The sequence below is a fragment of the Simochromis diagramma genome, unplaced genomic scaffold (assembly GCF_900408965.1).
Source record: "Simochromis diagramma unplaced genomic scaffold, fSimDia1.1 OVJJ01000802.1, whole genome shotgun sequence".
Classification (NCBI taxonomy): Eukaryota; Metazoa; Chordata; class Actinopteri; order Cichliformes; family Cichlidae; genus Simochromis; species Simochromis diagramma.
The window spans coordinates 24,176,687-24,195,373 of record NW_024387492.1 but is presented as its reverse complement, the minus strand read 5'-3'; the positions used below and the strand labels follow the sequence as shown (position 1 = coordinate 24,195,373).

Sequence of the window (18,687 nt, the reverse complement as noted above, 5' to 3'; positions counted from 1 at the left end):
CACATTTGAACAAGAGGGTGGAGTGCTAGGTGATCAGCTATTACACAGGCACAGATACCTGCTAATTAGTGCAGTATTCTTATCTTCAACACACAAACAGTACAGAGTCTTAGAAATGTTTTCATTTTTTAATCCAAAAGCAGAATTTTCTAACATGAAATGATATATTAAATCCGACACCACTTCAGGGATGTGACAGTAAACAACGTGTAGATACAGCAGAGCATCGTCTGCACAGAAGAGCACATGAAATTAAAAACACTGGCTCTATTGCATCAGGATACCAGAGAAGAAGAGGAGCTCACTGCTGACTGACTGTCACTTTTAAAAAAAAAAAAAAAAAAAAAGGGTTTACAGGGAGTTCAGCTTTGGTGTTTGAACCTGGTTTGTTTTTATGCAAGCAAAAGTCCTGCTTTTCTTTAGAAAATTAGAACAATATTCATTTTAAATGTTTTGTTTTATTTCCACATTTTTTTAGAAGAAAACAAAAAAACAGGGAAAATAGTCTTGTAGACTTTGAAACTCTTGAAGGTGAGCATTAAACTTTGCCTTACAAAACAGTAGAAAAAAAAAATTAGAAAAAAATATTCAGAAAACCATAAACTCTAATTTTGCCAATCCTGAATCTGAGATGCACGAAGTGCTTTAAAAAAAACAAAACAAAAAGCCCAAAACAAACAAACAAACAAAAACACATCAGCTTAATTTAAACGATTAAAATGAGGCTCCAAACACAAACAGTCCAAAGGGCTTTGAAGGAGGATAAAATATTTTACGTTCGTATATTTACAGAGGCTCAGCACGTTGAGCAAGGCACGAACACTGACAGGTTTGATTCCCGGAGCTGCTGAGTTGCTTCACTGAACAGGACGGGTTGTTTTAGAGCAGGGGTGGGCATCTCCAGGCCTCGAGGGCCGATGTGCTGAAAGATTTAGATATCACCCTTGGTCAACACACCTGAATCACATGATTAGTTTGTTACCAAGTCTCTGGAGAACTTCAGGAAATGTTGAGGAGGTAAATATAGCCAGTTGAATCAGCTGTGTTGGCTCAAGGACACATCTAAAACCTGCAGGACACCAGCCCTCGAGGCCTGGAGTTGTCCACCTGTTTTAGAGGAACACAAAGAACTGGCGTGAAAGACTAAAGTGCAAAACATCGGGAAGGAAAATGAACAGATACAAAAGCTGCGACGCCTGTACTGAAGCCCTGCCCCCAACGACACCATTATTGAATACCAAGTGAAATCGAGACATGAACGCGTCAGGAGGTCGTTTACTGAGATCAACGGTCAGGGGAGCAGGAGTCTCTTTTAGACACTGAAGAGGCACCCCCTGCTGGTCACTGCTGCAGGTTTAAGGCACTACGGTGTTTTTATATTGTAATAAGGACATTTTGTCCACTGATAGTGAATATAAATCAAAGCACGTTATCTGAAGATTTCTTTGTTTTACTTTTTGAGTTTACTTTCTGTTGTACGTAGAATTTAGATTCATTGAAACAACTGATCCCAGACCCTGCAGTTCCTCTATCATCCAATAGAGACGCCAGCAGGCTACCATGTTTTTTATATCAGTATCTAAAACATATTTTCGGGGCTACGTCCATCTTGTATACGTCTGTGGTCTGAGTGCCAGCTGTTGAGGCTTTTGTCTTACAGAGTATGACACTCTGCAGTCTGGAACGGATCCTGACGAAGATGCAGCTAAAGGTGGAGCCGGGATTTCGTTGTACATGTACAATGGCAAAGAGCTATTCTATTCTATGAAGGTGGAGGCGCTCGCCGCCTCAGCACTGTGTCTCCTTGCTGTCGATCTGATGCTGCCTATGCAGCCTGAACACCTTCGCCTTCTCACTGCGTCTCATCTTCTCTGTCAGGTCCTCGAAGGAGCGCCGGGTTGCCCCTGCCGGATGTCCGAACGCCTCCTTAAGGGATGCCTCCTCCAGGTGGGAGTCTGAGCTGGGGTCCTCTTGGATGGTGGCCATGCGGGGGCTGTCCAGAGGAGGTGGGCTTTGGGCTGGGTCGGCGCCAGTCTGCTCGGGGCCACTGGGATGAAAGCGAAGGGGGCCGGAGGAGAATGTTGGAGATTTGAAGATCCGAACAGAGGCCGAATCCAGGCTGCTCAAGAGCTCGGCATTCTGGGAAAACAGAGAGACGCATGTGAGAGCATGTCCGAGAATTGAATGTGAAAACCTTCTTTACTCAGATATTTGTGCTCACGCTGGGGAACAGGAGTGACTTGGTGGTCTGCTCGTACTGCCTATCGAGTTTCCGGTCCTGAAACCAAAGAAGTGCGACAAAATTCAGACTTCAAAGGCAACCCGAACCCTCCAGCCCCCCACAGATGCGATCGAAGACGCCACTCACCACACAGTGCACCAGGATGCTGAAAGGAACCCAGAACAGCAGCGAGAACGCCACCACTGAGCCCACGATGTTATCAGCCAGAAACTTCCAGAACGTGTTGATGTCCAGCTTATCGATGAAGTCCCACAGACGCTCCACCACGTCCTGCACCTGCTTCATGCATTTTCCCTGCAGACACAGGAAACGGTCATCACTTCCTGTCGCCTTCAGTGTAAAAGCTCTGAATATTTAGCGATGGTCTCACCGCTCCATCGCAGAAACCCACGGTACAGGGTTTGCCCTTCCTGAGAAAAAGGAAACTGCCTGATATGTCCTGATAGGGGGTGCAGACGCCGCCGCTGCTCCGACAGCAGACTTTACAGGAAGCGTTGGTTTCTGAGAGGAACAAAGGCAGAAACAACCGCTTTAGCTGCAGCATGAAACAGACTGAAACACCCTCCAGGAGAAAAACAAAACGCAGAGTTTGAGAGAAGAAGCATCGCACGAGTAACGGCAGATGTAATTCTTTGCAGTCAGCTGGGGTTTTTTTAAAGTTTATTTTGTGTTTTTAAAAAAAAAAAAAAAAAAAAAAGGGATATTGTATTTATAAATGAACACTGGTCAATGTGCAGTGTTGGGGAGTAATGGAATACATGTACCGCCGTTACGTATTTAAAATACAAAATATGAGTAACTGTATTCCGTTACAGTTACTGTTTAAAAAGGTGGTATTTAGAATACAGTTACTTTGTTGAAATAAATGGATTACACTGCGGTACTTTCCTGTTTCATATTGTGGCGGGTCAGAACTGTTTGGGTTTTGTTTGACAGCTACGTTCTGTTGTTCCAGGCGGCAGCGTTACGGTTGCCATGGTTACAGGGCGACGCTCTCTCTCTCTCTCTGCGACTGTGTGTTTCCTGGGTGAGAGAGCGCCTTTTTGTTGTTGTTGTTGTTGTTGTGCTAAGCTAACAGGCAGAATGCTACAAGCATAGCTCTAAAGAATGTAGCATCATGGGCAGTGTAGTCCGTGCTGCAGGGAGAATGGACTGCCATACACGTTATGTGTCTGTGAGCGCGAGGAGGGAGAAAAAGGGGAGTGGAAAGGTACGAGTTGTCATCGAGCAAAAACGGGAGCTGGAAGCATGTAAATATAATAATAACCACTGCAGCCAAGAAGAGTGCCTGACGAGCCCAGTTGTAAGTAAGCTATTAAGACTCGACTGTACACTGTGTTCGTGTTTTCCTCCGAAACAATAAGTTCCGTTGGAGCAGCCTTTCAACGCCTCTCTCTGTCTCTCGCAAGAAAAGTTGACCCACACAACAAAGTAAAGCTATTTTTCGGCTACGAGCCGACAGGGACCCCGCCATATTAGTCAGAGGTCCCTTTACTACAGTTCGGAGCCGCGGACCTTCAGTAATAGTAATAAATCACAGCAATAGTACATTCACGTTGTTGTAAAAAGCATGATAATATATTAAGTAATCCAAAGTATTCAGAATACGTTACTGTCATTGAGTAACGTAACGGAATACGTTACAGAATACATTTTGGGGCATGTATTCTGTATTCTGTAATGGAATACATTTTAAAAGTAACCTTCCCAACACTGTCAATGTGTGATAACATCTTGCAAACTGATGCAGTCTCATTAATTTAGAATTAATGTATTAAGAATACAGTGGCTAAGAGGGACGTCACCATTCTGCCTGATGGCTTTTTATGCATGTACCTAAATTAGTGATCACATAAGTAGTACGCAAAAGGTGAAAGACAAGTCTCGTGCCATGAAGGGACATTTAAATTCATACCTGCACTTTCAGACTCATGATATGAAGCATCAGTTCTATTTTTTATTTTTGCAAAAGGGATCAATGCCAACGTCATTGCCATCTTAATTAAACCGCATCCTCTTCCTCCTCATCTTCTAAACTAAATCAGTATAAATGTGCTCATTTATTCCTGATATTGGGGCTTAATGTCAGCAGGTTAGATATGTGACAATGAGCTAACTGAAAAACAACAGCTCATTATAACCTAACATTATACTAGATACTACTAGATAACGCTGAGGTAAACAGCCTTCCTGCTATCAGAGTACACTCACTACAGAGAAAACTCAGGGGTATAAACCTTTAAACTGTTTGCAAATTGAGAGCGTCGTACCGTTACAGGCGCAGGGCTGCAGCTTCAGGACGGCCTGACAGAAGGGGATACACTCTCCATTCAAACACTCGCCACTGTCCAAACACGCCGTCTTATCTGGAGCATTTTCTGGAGGAGGACACTCGCTGCTGTTTCCTGTCAACACACAACACTTTATATTACACTATCAGCGTTTCCACCTGCAGCCATTTATCCAACCTCACTCTCTGCTTCGTCTGCTATTGGTTCAAAAACATTTATTTTATTAAGATAATTAGTTTTCATTGTGATGACTAAAATAAGACAACTACGTATTACTAAACTGAGGATTGCAAAAGATTAGAAAGGATTTAGATTCATTGAAACAACTGATCCCAGACCCTGCAGTTCCTCTATCGTCCAATAGAGGCTCCAGCAGGCTCCCATGTTACATTGTTCAACTTTACAGCAGAAATAATAATAATAATAATAATAATAATAATAATAATTTAAAAAATCTGCAGTCGTCTGACGCTGTCAACTGAAAATGTTGTGTGGTAACCGGAGCTCACCTGTGCAGTATGAGTGTCCTTTACAGGTGGCATCGATGGGCTCCTGACAGACCGCTCCTTTGGCCTCGAACCTGCACTCCCTGCAGCAGGCGCTGTTCCTGTCACTGAACACAGACAGCAGGGGTGAGCCGAGAGCACTGCCGCAGGGGAATCACCTCACCTGTCAGGTGTATCTCTGACCTGCACTGAGCATCGGCCTTCAGCCTGCAGTTGGACGTGCAGCAGAGGTCTGAATTGATGTGCAGCAGTCCTGGGTCGCACTCCTCGCCCTGCTCCACCCGGGAGTTCCCGCACACATTGATCTTCCTCTCTTTAAAGCAGGACGGTGCCTTCAACCTGAGACGCTTCACGATGGAGCGCTTACTGCAGTCAGAGAACATCTGGAAGCACAAGAGAGGCAAACACAGACTGTAATTCTGCAGAGGTTCACTGTCGCTTCAACTGATAATCAATGTGTAAAGAGGCGCTAATAAACATGCAGGTGGAACAGTGAGTTTAAAGACTGAAATCCTGGATTCAGCATTTTGCACCTTGTTGTTGACGTGGTCTCCGCTCACAGCGATGGGATACATGACATACTTCCCACCCTGGTCCTCTCGGGGGGCACACTCCGGTTTGTCCGGGTCGTGCTCTGCGCCGAAGTTATGGCCGAGTTCATGGGTTGTCACCAGGTCCGCTTCCTGTGGAGACGATGATGAACAATTCCTGTGTCACACACACACACACACACACACTCAAACAATTCTAAAGAAGCAGGCATTAACCAATCAGAACGCCTGGTTCATTTCCACCTTGGTCAGGATGGTCTTGCCGTAGTTCTTGGTGCTGGTGAGGCCAGTGTTCAGGTAGATCACTCCCTGCTCATTTAAGGTCGAAGGACTAGCTGTGGTGGAAGGAGACAACAACGTGAGTCACACTTCCACCTCCATCTACCAGGGACTCTGGGGTGAAGCCACGGGACTCACCTTTGGAGCAGAGGCCTCCAGCGATGTCGGCTTTAGACGGGGCGACGTAGGCAAGCCCCAGAGTGCCCTCGTCAAAGTCCTGATAGGTGAAGAGATGAGCGAGGCAGACGTTGGAGGCTTTCCCCGCGATGTCCACACTGAACTGCTGCGAGAGGATGGCAAGCAGAGACCTCAGAGAGCTGACCGATCAAATGCATCCGACACACTCCACATCACAGCCTGCTCTACTCACACTAAGCTGTTTCTTTTCAAATTAAATGTCGTTTTCACAAAAATCCAGTGTTCAGACCTAAATCTTAAACCTGTTTCTCTGAATCTGAATATGGACACAGTTACTCGGTGGCGTGTCAGTGTCAGCTTCCTTGTGGTTACCTCTAGCAGCTTCTTCACATCCCAAACGTCTCTGCCCTCTACTGGACTTCCCTTCATGTTGAAATGAGTTTTTCCAGGATCCACAGGAGTCGGATACTTCTTGATGATGATCTGATGGCAGGAACGCGGTGTCACGTTAAAAATCACAGCGTCCGAGTTTAAACACAAACAGGAAGCGGAACAGAGCATGCTCACCTGATCGATCTGGACGCCGTACCCGCTGAACCCCTCGCCCCATGACGTGTTTCTGTAGATGTCATCGACACGGTCAATCAGCTCGATCTGAAACACATTTGGGAGGGGGCAGGGTTCAGTGTCAGTGGATGGGAGAGGCGGGGGTGATGGATGTACAGGTGGTACCGACCAGGTAGTTGAGGGTGGTGCTCTCCTCGTCGCGGCCCATGTGTTTGAAAAAGCGATGGTCGGCTACCAGCAGCAGAGGACACGAGTTCTTCTTGTGGTCGTGCACGTGACGCTTCACTCTGAACGCCGACTCTAAACAAACCACCGAAACACGTCAGACAATATTATTTATGCATTTGAAACTGAAAGCTCTTTTTTTTTATTTGTTATTATTTATGAGTGTTTGAATGTGTCAAATATTAAAATATATGTTTTTACAGTAAAATCTCTCCTCTCTTTTTTTCCCTACCTTAAAAATATTTTTTCAGATTTTGTATTTTTTCATTTAAAGCTCGAACTTTTCATTCGGTTGGAATGGCGAGCTCTCTTTTGTTTCTTTTGTTTAAACAGCTTTTACTTTGTGATTTTTTTTTCACATTAAAAGTCTTTTTTCTGATTGACTTCCTGTTTGTGTCGCTCGCTCTGTACTCAGTTCAGATGAAGGTGTTTCACTGGGCACGTTTGTGCTGAGCAGTGACAGGAAGTTCTCGCATTCTCTGTGGTTAACGCAGTTCCTGTGTCACCTGGGCGTGGTCACTTTGGGTCAGTGTGAGCTTTACCCTCAAACAGGAAGCAGTCGCAGTGCTAAGTTCAGGTGAGGAGCTCGCTTCTCACCTTCTTCCTCCTTTTCCTCCATCACAGCTGCTCTTACGCTGTCAGGGAGCAAGTCACTGGGGTCAGAGGTCACGTAGCCGCAGACCGAAGGCTGCTGCAGGCGGCTGATGTTGCGGATGTCTTCCGAGCGATAGATTAGGAGGCGACCGCCAGAGGGCGCCGATGTGAACCTCCAAAGAGGCTGAAGAGAGCAGATGAAGGTTTAGGGACTGATCACTCAGCAGGCGTTTACTCCAAGTCTCAGGTGTTTACCTCGACATTGTACTCTGCCTCATCAGTCAGGATGTGAGCGGAGAACTCGTCATCTTCGATGTGCGCCTGAACACGGGAGTTCTCCTCCCCTACAACACAAAAACTCATTAAAGGAGCAGTTACTCCATACTAATCCTTTCAGCTAAAAGGTCACCACACACATTCCACACGTGTGTTTGAAGTACTTTGGACCAGCCCGACAACATCTACAAGAAACCTGATAAGGCCTTGTGAACCTTCTCAAGGACATCTGGGGATTTTTTTTTTTTTTTAATTACTCTGCAAGCTTTACAAGAAACCATGAAGTAGAATTCTCAAAACTCAGAGGACCCCAAAAACCTCCACGAGAGACTCTAAAACCCTCTGAGGACACGTGAAATCCCCACATGGACTCTAAAAACCCCATAAGAACACCTAAAATCTCCATGAGAACTCTTTAATCCATTCAAGGAGCCCAAATATCCCTACAAGAAACCAAAAAAAAACCTCTACAAGGACCTTAAAAGCCTCCATCAAGACGAATACAAAAAACAAAACAACAAAACAAACAAACAAAAAAAAACCACCAGAAGGACCCCCAAAGACCTCCACAAAGGCTCTGCTTAAACAGTTTACCGATGACGTGTCCGGTGAAGTAGTTGTGCCTGTTGACCGGGTAGGTCGACTCTTGGCCGTCCTCGCTGATGACCACGGCTCTGAAGTCGCTGGTGAAGAGCTCATCGTTGGTCCTCAAGTAGAGTCTGAAATGCCTGTAGACACGAGGAGGAGATGTTCAGATTTTACAAATCAAAGATTTTAAAATGGCACAGAGCTGCATGGACGGACGCCGCCATCTTACCTTTGCAGGGCGCTGAAGCTGATCAGCTTCTCCACGTGCGTCTGAGTCTGGACGTCACGACGGCGGACGGAGTGCGTCTGCAGGCTGGAGAGAGGCAGCACATCAAAGTCATCCAGCATCGCTCTGAGAGACACTGCGGAGGGAACGCAGACCTGCCTGTTAGCATTGAAAATCCTGTGAAATACCTCAGCTCCACCACACGCCAACAAGTGACCAAACTCAACACATCAGTTAATAATTAACACAAATGAAATGCTGCAGACTTTATATTTAATAGAAATGTAAGTTTTTCATCCACTTTTTCCTTTTATGAAAAAAAAGTTTGTAACGATAAAAGAAGTTAAAATATTAAACTTCAGGACTCCGCACTTTTTATCATCTCATTTCCTGTCAAATGATGACATCATGATTAGAAACCAGTGACATATGCTAACATCGTTATGGCACAGCATTATTCTTGGTTTTGCTTTTTCTTTCTTAAAAGTCACAATTAACTCCCTACACTTCTCTTATTATGACTTTTTTATTTTTAAGTTCATGTATTGTGATTTTTTGTTTATAATAGTTATATATCTCTGGTCAAAATGTTAACTTTTAATCGCATTTGACTTGATTTTCCATTTAATAAACTACTATCATGATCCCGTTGAATAATCCTGCACTCAGCCATTTATTTAATTATCTGTGATTTTTATGCGAATTAAACTTTTGTTTGACATGAGCGGTCCTCCATACCTTCTGCCTCAAACATGAACTTTTCCGGCGGAAAGGCGGCTCTCCCAAAGGACACATTTACGATTAAATTCAGTTTTAAACACTCACTGAAGTCCTGCTCCGTCGTGTCCGGGGGGACGGCGGCCTTCGTTAAAGCGGTGAAAGCGGCTAAAAAGGCGAAAAGCAGCCACATGTTGAACCGTCGGGGCGGACTGAATGAAGACCTTCCGCCGCCCACTTCAACGTCCTAGCATCAGATTAAACTCCAACCGCAGCTCAGACACAAATTTAAGATTTAAAGCTCATCTCTGGACCGACCTCACTAAATCTCACCCCACTCGAGTCTTTGTTGTGTTTGGAAACGGGCAGAACAAACGCCCCCACTCACCAGGAAGTCAGAGAGCGTCCGAGTGAAGCTACCGAGAGCCGAGGAAGCAAGGCGGAAGTAGGCCCGAGGGCTTTCACAGTAAAAGCAAGGGATTTTAAGGGTACGATTAAAAAAGTATTAATTCGATTAATAATCAATACTGTTGAAAACAAACGCACGGTAGCTAATAGTAAATATTTCAATAAATTTTAATGATGGAAATCTTTTAGACTGGAGGGGGAGTGCTGTCATCTTAACTTTAAAACTAAAACAAGTTTAAAAAAAAGTTCATTTTAAAGTAATAAATATAATACAACATTTAATTAATTTAATGAAATTAACTTGATGAATAAATAACAAATAAAAGTATACAATTTAAATTTAAAATACAAATAGTAATGTATACATACAAATGTGTTTCTAATTAATAAATAATCAACTGTTCTTAATTTTGTTTAGTGGGATGTCTGTGTTGTATAGCCCTCTTTGCTATTCTTTTAATAGCAAAGCAATAATCAAACCTTCAGTTGTTTTAGAAATGTTTCACAAAGAAAAGCGTTTACCCGCACATGTTTTATTTTGAAAATCTATCAGGCGTTTGTGTTTGTTTTGTTGTAAGCTTTGCACGCGAGTCCAACAAAAAGCTCGCGAAACCATTCCCGTGACAGTGATTGATAACAGCTGATCCGCCTCAGCTAGATCAATAATAAAAAATCAATCAAACGATCATTCTGTCTGTACGTATGTGTGTGTATGTGGGGGGGGTCACCTTATATAAGAGAATCAGAGAGACATCTGGCATCTATTTATAACCTCTGACCTCATCAAATCCGCTTAGAAACACAGAGCACATCAGGAACTCATCATCATCATCTGGAGGAAGAAAAACTCTCACTAAAGTGATTTAGAAACATCCAGAAAATTAATACTTAGTATATTTATACGAGGAGATGTAAAAAAAAAATAAGTATAAAAGACACATTTATCATTTGTTATTTTAAACACATTTAACACAGTATAGCACATGTATTATTTTTACTTTTACTTACAACAATATTTAAATAAAGCGTATTTATTTTTATTTTATTTTACAGCTGAGTAGAAGTAGTTGAAGTATGTAATCTGGCCTGTGGTTGCAGCAGAGAGGCGTTCAGTCTCACAGAAATCATGCGCGAAGAAGAAGAGTCCCAGCGTCTCCAACCAGAGGCACGTGCGGTTGTAACAAAGTGCTGACAAAATCCAAAGTTTCGTGTTAAAGCTGCAGTTTTCCACTCAGGATGGATGACGAACACACGGTGAGTCTCCCGGTGCTCTCATAAACCGGTCGTTTCATTTTACGCAAACCTACGGTGAACGCAGTTGTCAGCTAGTTCCGTCCTACCAAACTCAATTAAAAATATTAGTGTTTTAAGATGATTGGCACGACATTCAGTCTCCAACTTTAACTTCAGACATTTAACAGGTTTGTGTGACTCCGCAGCCGTTGAGTAATTAATCGGCACACATTTAATAACTGTTCTCTTCAATTAAAATCCGTTAGCGTAATATCATCAGCAACAGTTTATCCATAATGTTCAAAATAAACTCTATCTATCAGTACCTGTGAACTGTGTACGCTTAATGAGTTTTGATTTACAATTTGATTTTAACTACATTGTGTGTCGAAATACTCAGAAAGTCTCAAAGAAGCCTTAAAGTTAACAAATGAAAACGTAAAGAAATATTCCCGATAAACAGAGACTGATTATTTTAGCAATCGTTGTTAATGACGTCTAGACTTTTGTGGGTGAAGTGTTTAGGATCTGGAGGTTTAATTGTTGACCTTCTTTCTCGTGGGCGCTGCTGTACAGTTTCACCAGCTGTTATACATAAATTTGTTTTTAAAGGCATTTGAACGTGAACATTAGCTCTGATTTCTCCTCCGCTGTTCATTAAGAGCTGAATGCACGAATATAAAGTTAATAAAAACATGAAGTACGTTTTTTTTTTTTTTTTTTAAGACTGAAAGATTAATTTATTAATTAGAATATTTACAGAAACACCTAGAGGTGGGAATCACCATACAACTCACGATACGATATTATCACAATACTTAATGCACGATACGATATTATTGCAATTTTTTAAAATATTTTGCGATATTCAAATTCTGTACATAAAGGTAAACTTTATCAATATTCATTTTATCCAATATCAAAGTCTCACACTCAGTCTTTCTCTCATTTCAGCCAGTTTTATTGTTGATAAACTGAACGGTTTGTTTTACAGTCTAGTCCAACTTAACTGAATGCAACCATCTGGTACAATTATAGCTATTCTGAACTATGCAATTTATGAAAACTATGCAGCCCATTCAGCAACTGAAGAATTTGAAAGTAAATTAAAACAAAATATAATTTTACATTAAATAAAAAAGTTTTAAACTTAATTAAAATAAAACATGTCTTAAATTAAAATAAGTAAACTGTCATGTTTATTGCTGCCAAAAAAAAAGTTAAACACATTTGGACAGTGAAGGAATGTCAGGATTCTTGCTCAGAAAAAGAATCAACATGCTCTGAAGTCAGAGCATGTTCCAGTCCACGAAAAAATTGTTTGTAACAAAATATCGATTTCTGCTGTCCCTGTATCGATACATTATTAGCAAACAAAATATCACGATACTACATAGTATCGATTTTTTCCCCCACCCCTAGAAACACCTGAGCATTACCGTGTGTCTGTGTATGTGTGCGCGCGTGCAGGCCGAGTACACGGTGCCCTGTGCCCAGTGTTCAGCAGTGGACTGGGGCATTTCGGACGAGGGTCGCTTCTACTGCAGGTCCTGCCACAACGTGATCGAGGTAAAAACATCTTCGTCATTATGACCTGTACGGTGGTCTGTAACTGGAGGTTGAGGTGTCAGGGTCTCTTCAGTGCCCTTTTAGAGACACTCTTTTTACTACACAGGTGGATGAGTATGAATTTGTTATGGGGATATAGGGAATTCAGAACTCCATAAACATGCTTTAAGATGCTTCTTTTAACAATATGGTGTTAGTGGTTAAGCCCACGTGTAGAGGACCTCCTTATTCTGTTGCCTAACATGTAACTGTATCCTCAGAGGACCCGGGAGGTGGTGGACCTGTCCTTCTTAAAGTTGTCCAGTAGGGTGTCGACCATCAGAGGACCCCGCAAGAAGCAGGCCGGTCAGTGTCCGATCAGCAGCAGCATAAATCGATGATGTCATATCCTGTTCAACGTGTCTGTTTGTCTTAGAGCGTGGTCACGTGTGGATGGTCTGCGAGGGTTTCCAGTTCATCCTGAAGAACCAGGCCGATGCTCTGCTCGCACATGGAGTCCATCCTCAATTTAAGGTCCGCCTCCTCTGTTAACCACAAAGCAATCAATCAGAGGCCTAACTGGTGTTACTGTTTCAGGATGATGTGCTGTGTCCTCTGTGGAGGTGTTACCTGCAGAAAAGTCGCCAGGCCTACACCCACGACCCCGTGAGGAGCTGCAAGTTCAGAGTGGTGAGTTTTATGGTGGTGCCTGGAAACTGCTTGAGAGAGAGAGAGAGAGAGAGAGAATTATTTCCTGGCAGTTTCACCTTTGTTTTTATTTTTAATCCATTTTCATTTCTTTTTTTTTTTTTGTATTTTTATTTGATTTGTGTATTTTTAATCCTTAATTTTCATTAGTTTTGGCTTTATTTTCTTATTTATTTCACAATTTTTTTTTAAATTTGTATTCTTTTTGTATATTTAATCATTTTATTTGATTTTTTATGTTTTACTTCATCTACTAAGTTTTATTTATTTTTTTGGTTATTGATTTCATTTGATTTATTTCATTTTTTGAGATTTAATAATTAAATCTAAATCCTCAGAGAGCTGTGGGCTCTGACTTGGAGAGCGCCAGCGAGGGGATCAGCTGTACAGATGGCGAGTCGAACCCAGCAAGCACGGCGGGCTCAAACACAGGTACGGCGCTGGAAGCGTCCTCAGTCTGAAAGGAAGCTCCTGTAAAAGTTTCTGTGTCAGGTCATATGACCAGATGAGGTTTCCTGCGTTAGTTGACTGCTCGTTTAACCTCAGAGAATTCTGGTTTTTGGTCCGGCTCCTCGGACACCCTCACCTACCTGTCGGCCAGGAAGAAGCGGAGCCAGAGTCTGCTGAGCATGAAGAAGACACTGTCTCTGATCTACCTGGCTCTGGTGTGGAGCCGTGAGGCGCTGACGCTCAGCGACCTGCTCAGGTAACACTTGCACCCACCTGCACTTGCGTGGCTGAGGGGTTTTAACCAGTGTGTTTCACCTGGATGAACGTGATGTTTTGCAGGCTTGTGAATGAGGGTCACATCCCGTACTTGAACGCCTATGAGCAGCTTCCCGAGGAGATGAAAGTCACGGGGAAGGACTCCCTCATCTTTGTAGTTGAGGTGAGAAAGCTGCCATCTTGTTTATTACCTGGCCCCGGTAATGATGCGTGACTTGGCTCTCACCTGGTTTCTGTAGACGGTCCCGTCTCATCACGCCGTTCATAAGGAGGCCGAGACTCTCATTCAGTTCCTGCAGCTGCCTGCTTTTCCTCCAATCAGTCGGCAGACCCTGCTGCACCCGGTGCTGCTCAGCCTCAGATACCTGTCCGATGTCAACCTGCCCGGTAACAACTACTTCAGTGTTCTGACCGATAATGGTCTCTGCTGGAGGCGACCTTCTTTACATACAAACACTGACAGTGTACCTGTACACGCCTGTTTCCTGTCAGATGAGCTCCACCCCTGGGTCTGCAGGCTGTTGGAGCACACCGGTATGATGGATCAAACGCTCCACACATTTGACCCCCACAATCACCCCACCCTGCCACGGTATGACGTGCAAGCCGCTGCCCTCATCATCGTCACTCTGAAGCTGTTCTTTTGCCTGGACGACATGACCGAGTGGTACGTATCTTTCACGCCGTCAGACGACCTCCGGCAGGGCTCCAGGTGTGCTGACTGTGATTGGTTCTATCTTTCAGGCATCTGTCCAATGATCTTGGACGACAGAAGGACTCAGGTCGGATTTTTATTTATTAAAAAAATAACATGGCACAGATGTAAGGAACTATTCGATAACATGATCAGTTTGAAAATCAATGGCTGACTGCACGTGTTTGTGAATGACTGTATACAGATGACGAACTATGTCTGATCTTGGAACTTTTCTGCCCTTTTGACCTTTGAGCGTGACCCCTTCTAGACGTGGCTTGTGTGCGACTCTGTCTCTGTGTGGATCCACAGGTAAGGTGTTTAACCTGAGGAGGTGGTACAAAGTGATGCAGGCCGCTCTGATTCGAGCTCAAGAGAGGAGAGACCAGAATGTCTCCAGGTAGGACATCGGCGGTATTTCCCCTGAGGTTGATCTGTGTGCAGAAATCAGGTTTCAGTCCTGATTTTAAAGCGTGACGTCATTGGCGTATCTGCACACAGGAAGTTTGCAATCTGTGTGTTACGTTAAGGAATAATGGGCTCTTTTTTTTTTTTTTTCGTGTTTTTATGTGAATAATGTGAGTTTGACTCTGGTGTCTGACTCGGACACCTGCAGATGTGGAGACATTTGAAGCTGCTTAATAGCTGCTTGTGTTCCCTTTTTTTTTTTTTTTTTTTTTTTTTTTAAAAAAAACTATCATGATTTGATGTCTTTTTTTTTTTTTTTTTTTTTTCTTCTCTCCGGCAGGAAGCAGTGGAAGTCAAAGAAACAAATTTACCCAAACAAGAAAGAAAAGTGTTCGATGATTAAAAAAAAAAGTAAGACATTAAATTGGCTGATCTTATTGTGAAAGAGAGGTGAAGTCCTGTCCTTTCCTGTATATTCATTTCTCTCTGCAAAATTAATCTGAAGCACATGAAAAAACATCCTGAGATGCGACACGCTCCCTCTGTTGTTTGTGCAGGAATTGCAGAGCAGGTCCAGCTGTGTTTCGAGAAGCTGACTTCCTATCCATCGGGGCTCCAGGACGTAGGACCATCGAGCTTCATATTCTGCTGGGGGGACGAGGAGGAATCAGACGGTCCCAGTCTGCACCACATGAAGCTGGACGAGGTCGTGACCCGTAGATACGACTTCCTGACTCCGCTGAACGACATGTACTGGCACCCGGCGCTCAGACGCTGCTTGTGAGTCACTCACAGCTTCAGTCTCAGGTTGAAATATCAAAATACACAAAAATCTCAAAATGACCAAAGAGGAATATTTTCTCCAGAAACTTGCCTCAAAGAGAGAAACTTCCAAAGAGGAAAGTGAAGATTTCACACTTAAGAGTGTACTGCTGCTTGTATAGAGCAAAACTAGAAGATTGCACAACATAAACATCAGCGCTTGTAGATCGCTGGTCATCAGCAGTCAGCTTTATGAAATAATTCAGTAAAAAATTGAGATTTATGGTTTCAAACCCTGGAGAATGGCCAGTAAAGGGAGTAGTACACATCTTGGCTTGAGATCTTTTGACAAGTTGTTCTCAGAGGACAGAAGTTCTGGTGAGTCTATTTGGTCGTTTAAGGCTTTAGTCATTTTAAACTGAGCTCATGACAGAGGACTGAAAATAGGGATGCATGAACAAAGAATCTTAGTGTGACGTGTCAGGAAGAAAAAAAATTGGGTGGAGGAGGAAGTTACCTGCCAGTGTGGTGGAGTAATGTGATGGTTAGGAATTGTGAGCTCTATGACGTTCACTGGCTGGTTGAAGTTTCCCCCTCAGGGTGATGACAAAGCGGTGATATATGGAGATGTACTGGTGTTCTGTATGTCATGAAGGTTGGACTGATGTTGCCTCACAGACTGGACGCTGGGTTTGATCGCTTACAGAATGACGCTTCTTTCCTCATGTCTGTGAAGGGTTTCGGTCATCCAGGTCATCATAGTCTAAGGAGCTTAGAAAAGCGTCTGGACTTCTTTAAATTTCTTGGGAAGCTTCTTCAGTTCTTACTGAAGTCAAATGGCCCCGGATGTCAGTGTCTGGGAAGGATCTCAAAACTGGATTATAGATGGCAGACAGTTGGTGTCATAAGCCCCGCCCTCTGTTTAAAGATGGTTGTTCACAGTAGACATAGATGGCTTTTTTTCCACTCCTCTTTCAAACCAGAGAAGACATTCTCTGTCCAAAATGTAGACATTTGGGGCATCCTTTCTCTTGGGGAATCAACAATTGCTCTTAGAACTGAAGATGCTTCTCAGATGAGAACGAAACGTCTTCAATAAACTTAAAGAAGTCCAGATGCTTTTCTTTCCAAGCTCCTTCGATTCCTTTGATGCCCATTAGTGGTTTTTAAACTGATTTGCTGAATGAGATCTCCTGGAAGACCTCAAACTTGTGACTAGGCCCGACAACAAACTGATCCCACATCATAATGCCAAATTTTCCCTCATCTGTTCAAACGTTCCCATGACGATGCATTGACACTTAAATCTTGCCTCCTCCTCCTGCAGGTGCTACAACAGTCATTACAAGGAGGTGGAGGCAACGCTGCCACGCTCCTTCATCTGGCTGCTGCAGCTTTTTGCCTTCATGTTCGACGTGAAGCCGTTTTGCCTCTATGAGGAGGTCCTGAGTGTGGAGAGGAGGATCTTTGACACCAGACTGTACAGAGGGAAGAGCAAGGCCAATGCCGGGGCTTCGGCCGAGACCGCCGGGGCTTCGGCCGAGACCGCCGGGGCTTCACTCAACACCCGGACGTCACCAAGGAGGACCCGGACATCACCCAGGACGGCTGAGGCTTCAGTCGGGACCCGGGCTTCACACAGGAAGCGGCAGAGAAGTGGGAAGAGCTGAGAACTTGTAGCATCTGTGGGACATTTGGCTGTTTCTGCTGCCTCCGTGTTTTTGTTTAAACCAAAGACATTTGTAATAAACGTAAAAGGGCTGCTCTTGTCTTTGATTAATTGCATTAAAACTGATTTTTCTGTCAATAGGAAGAAAATTTGGTCAGAACGTTTCCTAAAAAGGAGAGAGAGATCTCTCTAAAGGAGGAAAAGATTTGTAGTTTGAACAACAGGATCTGATGGAGAGTGGCAGCATTGGGTTGGGAATGGTATCTGCAGGCGGGGAGCACGCAGTACCTGGAGGACTAATGGATGTGTGCATGTGATGAGGGTGTAGTTCTGCGTGTGTGTGGATGGAGCTGGAAGAGCTTTTAAATTGTGTAGATTTAAAGTTGTTAAACGTGCTGTCCTGAATATTTGAGCAGACTGTGTGACTCTCCAGGGGACTGCTCTGTGTGCCGTGGATGAACAGGAGTGCTGCACTGACTCAGAGTGACCAGCAGGAGGTGATGTTCAATCACACTAATGGAGAGCAGCCTGTTACAGGTAGCACACACTGAAACTGCTGAGGTCCGTTACAGCAGCAGCGCCGAGCAGCTGGCCAGATGATTGTGGAAAAGTTGAGCTCAGCGCTTCTTTTGGCTGCTTGATTCTGTGGCTCCTCCTCCTTCCTCTGCAGCTGAATGTTTTTTGGGCGAGTTTGAGATCTTCTGGCTTCAGAAGCTGGAAAACAGCTTGCGGTTGTAGTATGAAGGGTGGAGGCAGCTGTAGTTTAGAGGAGGAGCTAAGGACATATTTACCTCAGCTGACCTCAATCTGACACAGGGTGACCTTTACTTCATGTACAGTCTGCACCGTGTTAATATATCTTGACCTCAATGATTGAAATGATTGTGAACAGCTGTCTCTGCTGCTGGGCAGATGGCGGCAGCAGCAGCAGAAACAGCTGTACTAACCCTAACTGTTGACCAACCAAAGGTTAAAGGTGAAGCAGTGTTTCAGGTCTTACTCTGGTCTGTTACTCGTGTCAGTCCTGAGGAAGCGGAACTGCTCACCTCTGGTTTCCACCTGCAGAAGAAGAAACTGTGGCCAACACGTGCCCTTTAATGTTTTCTTACTATAAACCCCTGAATTGTGCAGGTTTAGCTCATAACTTATCTTTGTGTTTATATGTGTAAAAACCACAACCAATATAGTCTTCACTCTCACAACGTCATACAAATGATTTTTTTTTTTTTTTTTTTTTTTTTTCCTTCTTAAAATCAAAACAGAACATGGGAAAAGAGACTTTTAAATACGCTGTGCCTGTTTCATGGAATTATCTACAGAAGGAACAAAAT

At 43.6% G+C, this 18,687-nt stretch overlaps 2 protein-coding genes across 3 annotated transcripts; one reads left to right on the top strand and one right to left on the bottom strand.

Annotated features, from left to right (window-relative positions):
* Window positions 1–114: 114 nt before the first annotated feature.
* adam17b (ADAM metallopeptidase domain 17b) lies at window positions 115–9,629 on the bottom strand. Its single transcript, XM_040018405.1, has 18 exons — window positions 9,309–9,629; window positions 8,487–8,619; window positions 8,264–8,397; window positions 7,649–7,737; window positions 7,397–7,577; window positions 6,744–6,874; window positions 6,575–6,661; window positions 6,380–6,490; window positions 6,008–6,152; window positions 5,834–5,925; window positions 5,573–5,722; window positions 5,223–5,422; window positions 5,043–5,146; window positions 4,513–4,647; window positions 2,613–2,743; window positions 2,369–2,536; window positions 2,222–2,278; window positions 115–2,139 (listed from the first exon to the last, which is right to left on the bottom strand). Exons 1-18 carry the CDS (start codon window positions 9,391–9,393, stop codon window positions 1,789–1,791), a joined length of 2,484 nt encoding a protein of 827 aa, XP_039874339.1. The 5' UTR covers window positions 9,394–9,629; the 3' UTR covers window positions 115–1,788.
* A 677-nt stretch (window positions 9,630–10,306) lies between these two features.
* Window positions 10,307–17,799, top strand: taf1b (TATA box binding protein (Tbp)-associated factor, RNA polymerase I, B). 2 transcript variants are annotated; one of them, XM_040018412.1, is made up of 16 exons: window positions 10,307–10,466; window positions 10,662–10,862; window positions 12,312–12,410; window positions 12,671–12,755; window positions 12,826–12,923; window positions 12,987–13,079; window positions 13,436–13,529; window positions 13,644–13,803; window positions 13,887–13,986; window positions 14,063–14,210; window positions 14,316–14,490; window positions 14,568–14,605; window positions 14,830–14,917; window positions 15,266–15,336; window positions 15,483–15,705; window positions 17,015–17,799. In XM_040018412.1, exons 2-16 carry the CDS (start codon window positions 10,845–10,847, stop codon window positions 17,355–17,357), a joined length of 1,833 nt encoding a protein of 610 aa, XP_039874346.1. In that variant the 5' UTR covers window positions 10,307–10,466; window positions 10,662–10,844; the 3' UTR covers window positions 17,358–17,799. The 2 variants fall into 2 exon arrangements, with proteins under 2 accessions (XP_039874346.1, XP_039874347.1); XM_040018413.1 differs by lacking the exons at window positions 10,307–10,466; window positions 10,662–10,862 and adding an exon at window positions 10,902–11,029.
* The last annotated feature ends 888 nt before the right edge of the window (window positions 17,800–18,687 follow it).

What these genes read in the sequence shown, in the direction of transcription:
- adam17b (XM_040018405.1), bottom strand. Translation starts at nt 9,393, where the DNA reads ATGTGGCTGCTTTTCGCCTTTTTAGCCGCTTTCACCGCTTTAACGAAG. An exon ending in AAGGCCGATGCTCAGTGCAG is followed by an intron (nt 5,147 to 5,222) that starts GTCAGAGATACA and finishes GTCTGTGTTCAG; the next exon opens with TGACAGGAACAGCGCCTGCT. An exon ending in AGGACACTCATACTGCACAG is followed by an intron (nt 4,648 to 5,042) that starts GTGAGCTCCGGT and finishes GTGTGTTGACAG; the next exon opens with GAAACAGCAGCGAGTGTCCT.
- taf1b (XM_040018412.1), top strand. An exon ending in CCTGCCACAACGTGATCGAG is followed by an intron (nt 12,411 to 12,670) that starts GTAAAAACATCT and finishes CTGTATCCTCAG; the next exon opens with AGGACCCGGGAGGTGGTGGA. An exon ending in ACGCTCAGCGACCTGCTCAG is followed by an intron (nt 13,804 to 13,886) that starts GTAACACTTGCA and finishes GATGTTTTGCAG; the next exon opens with GCTTGTGAATGAGGGTCACA.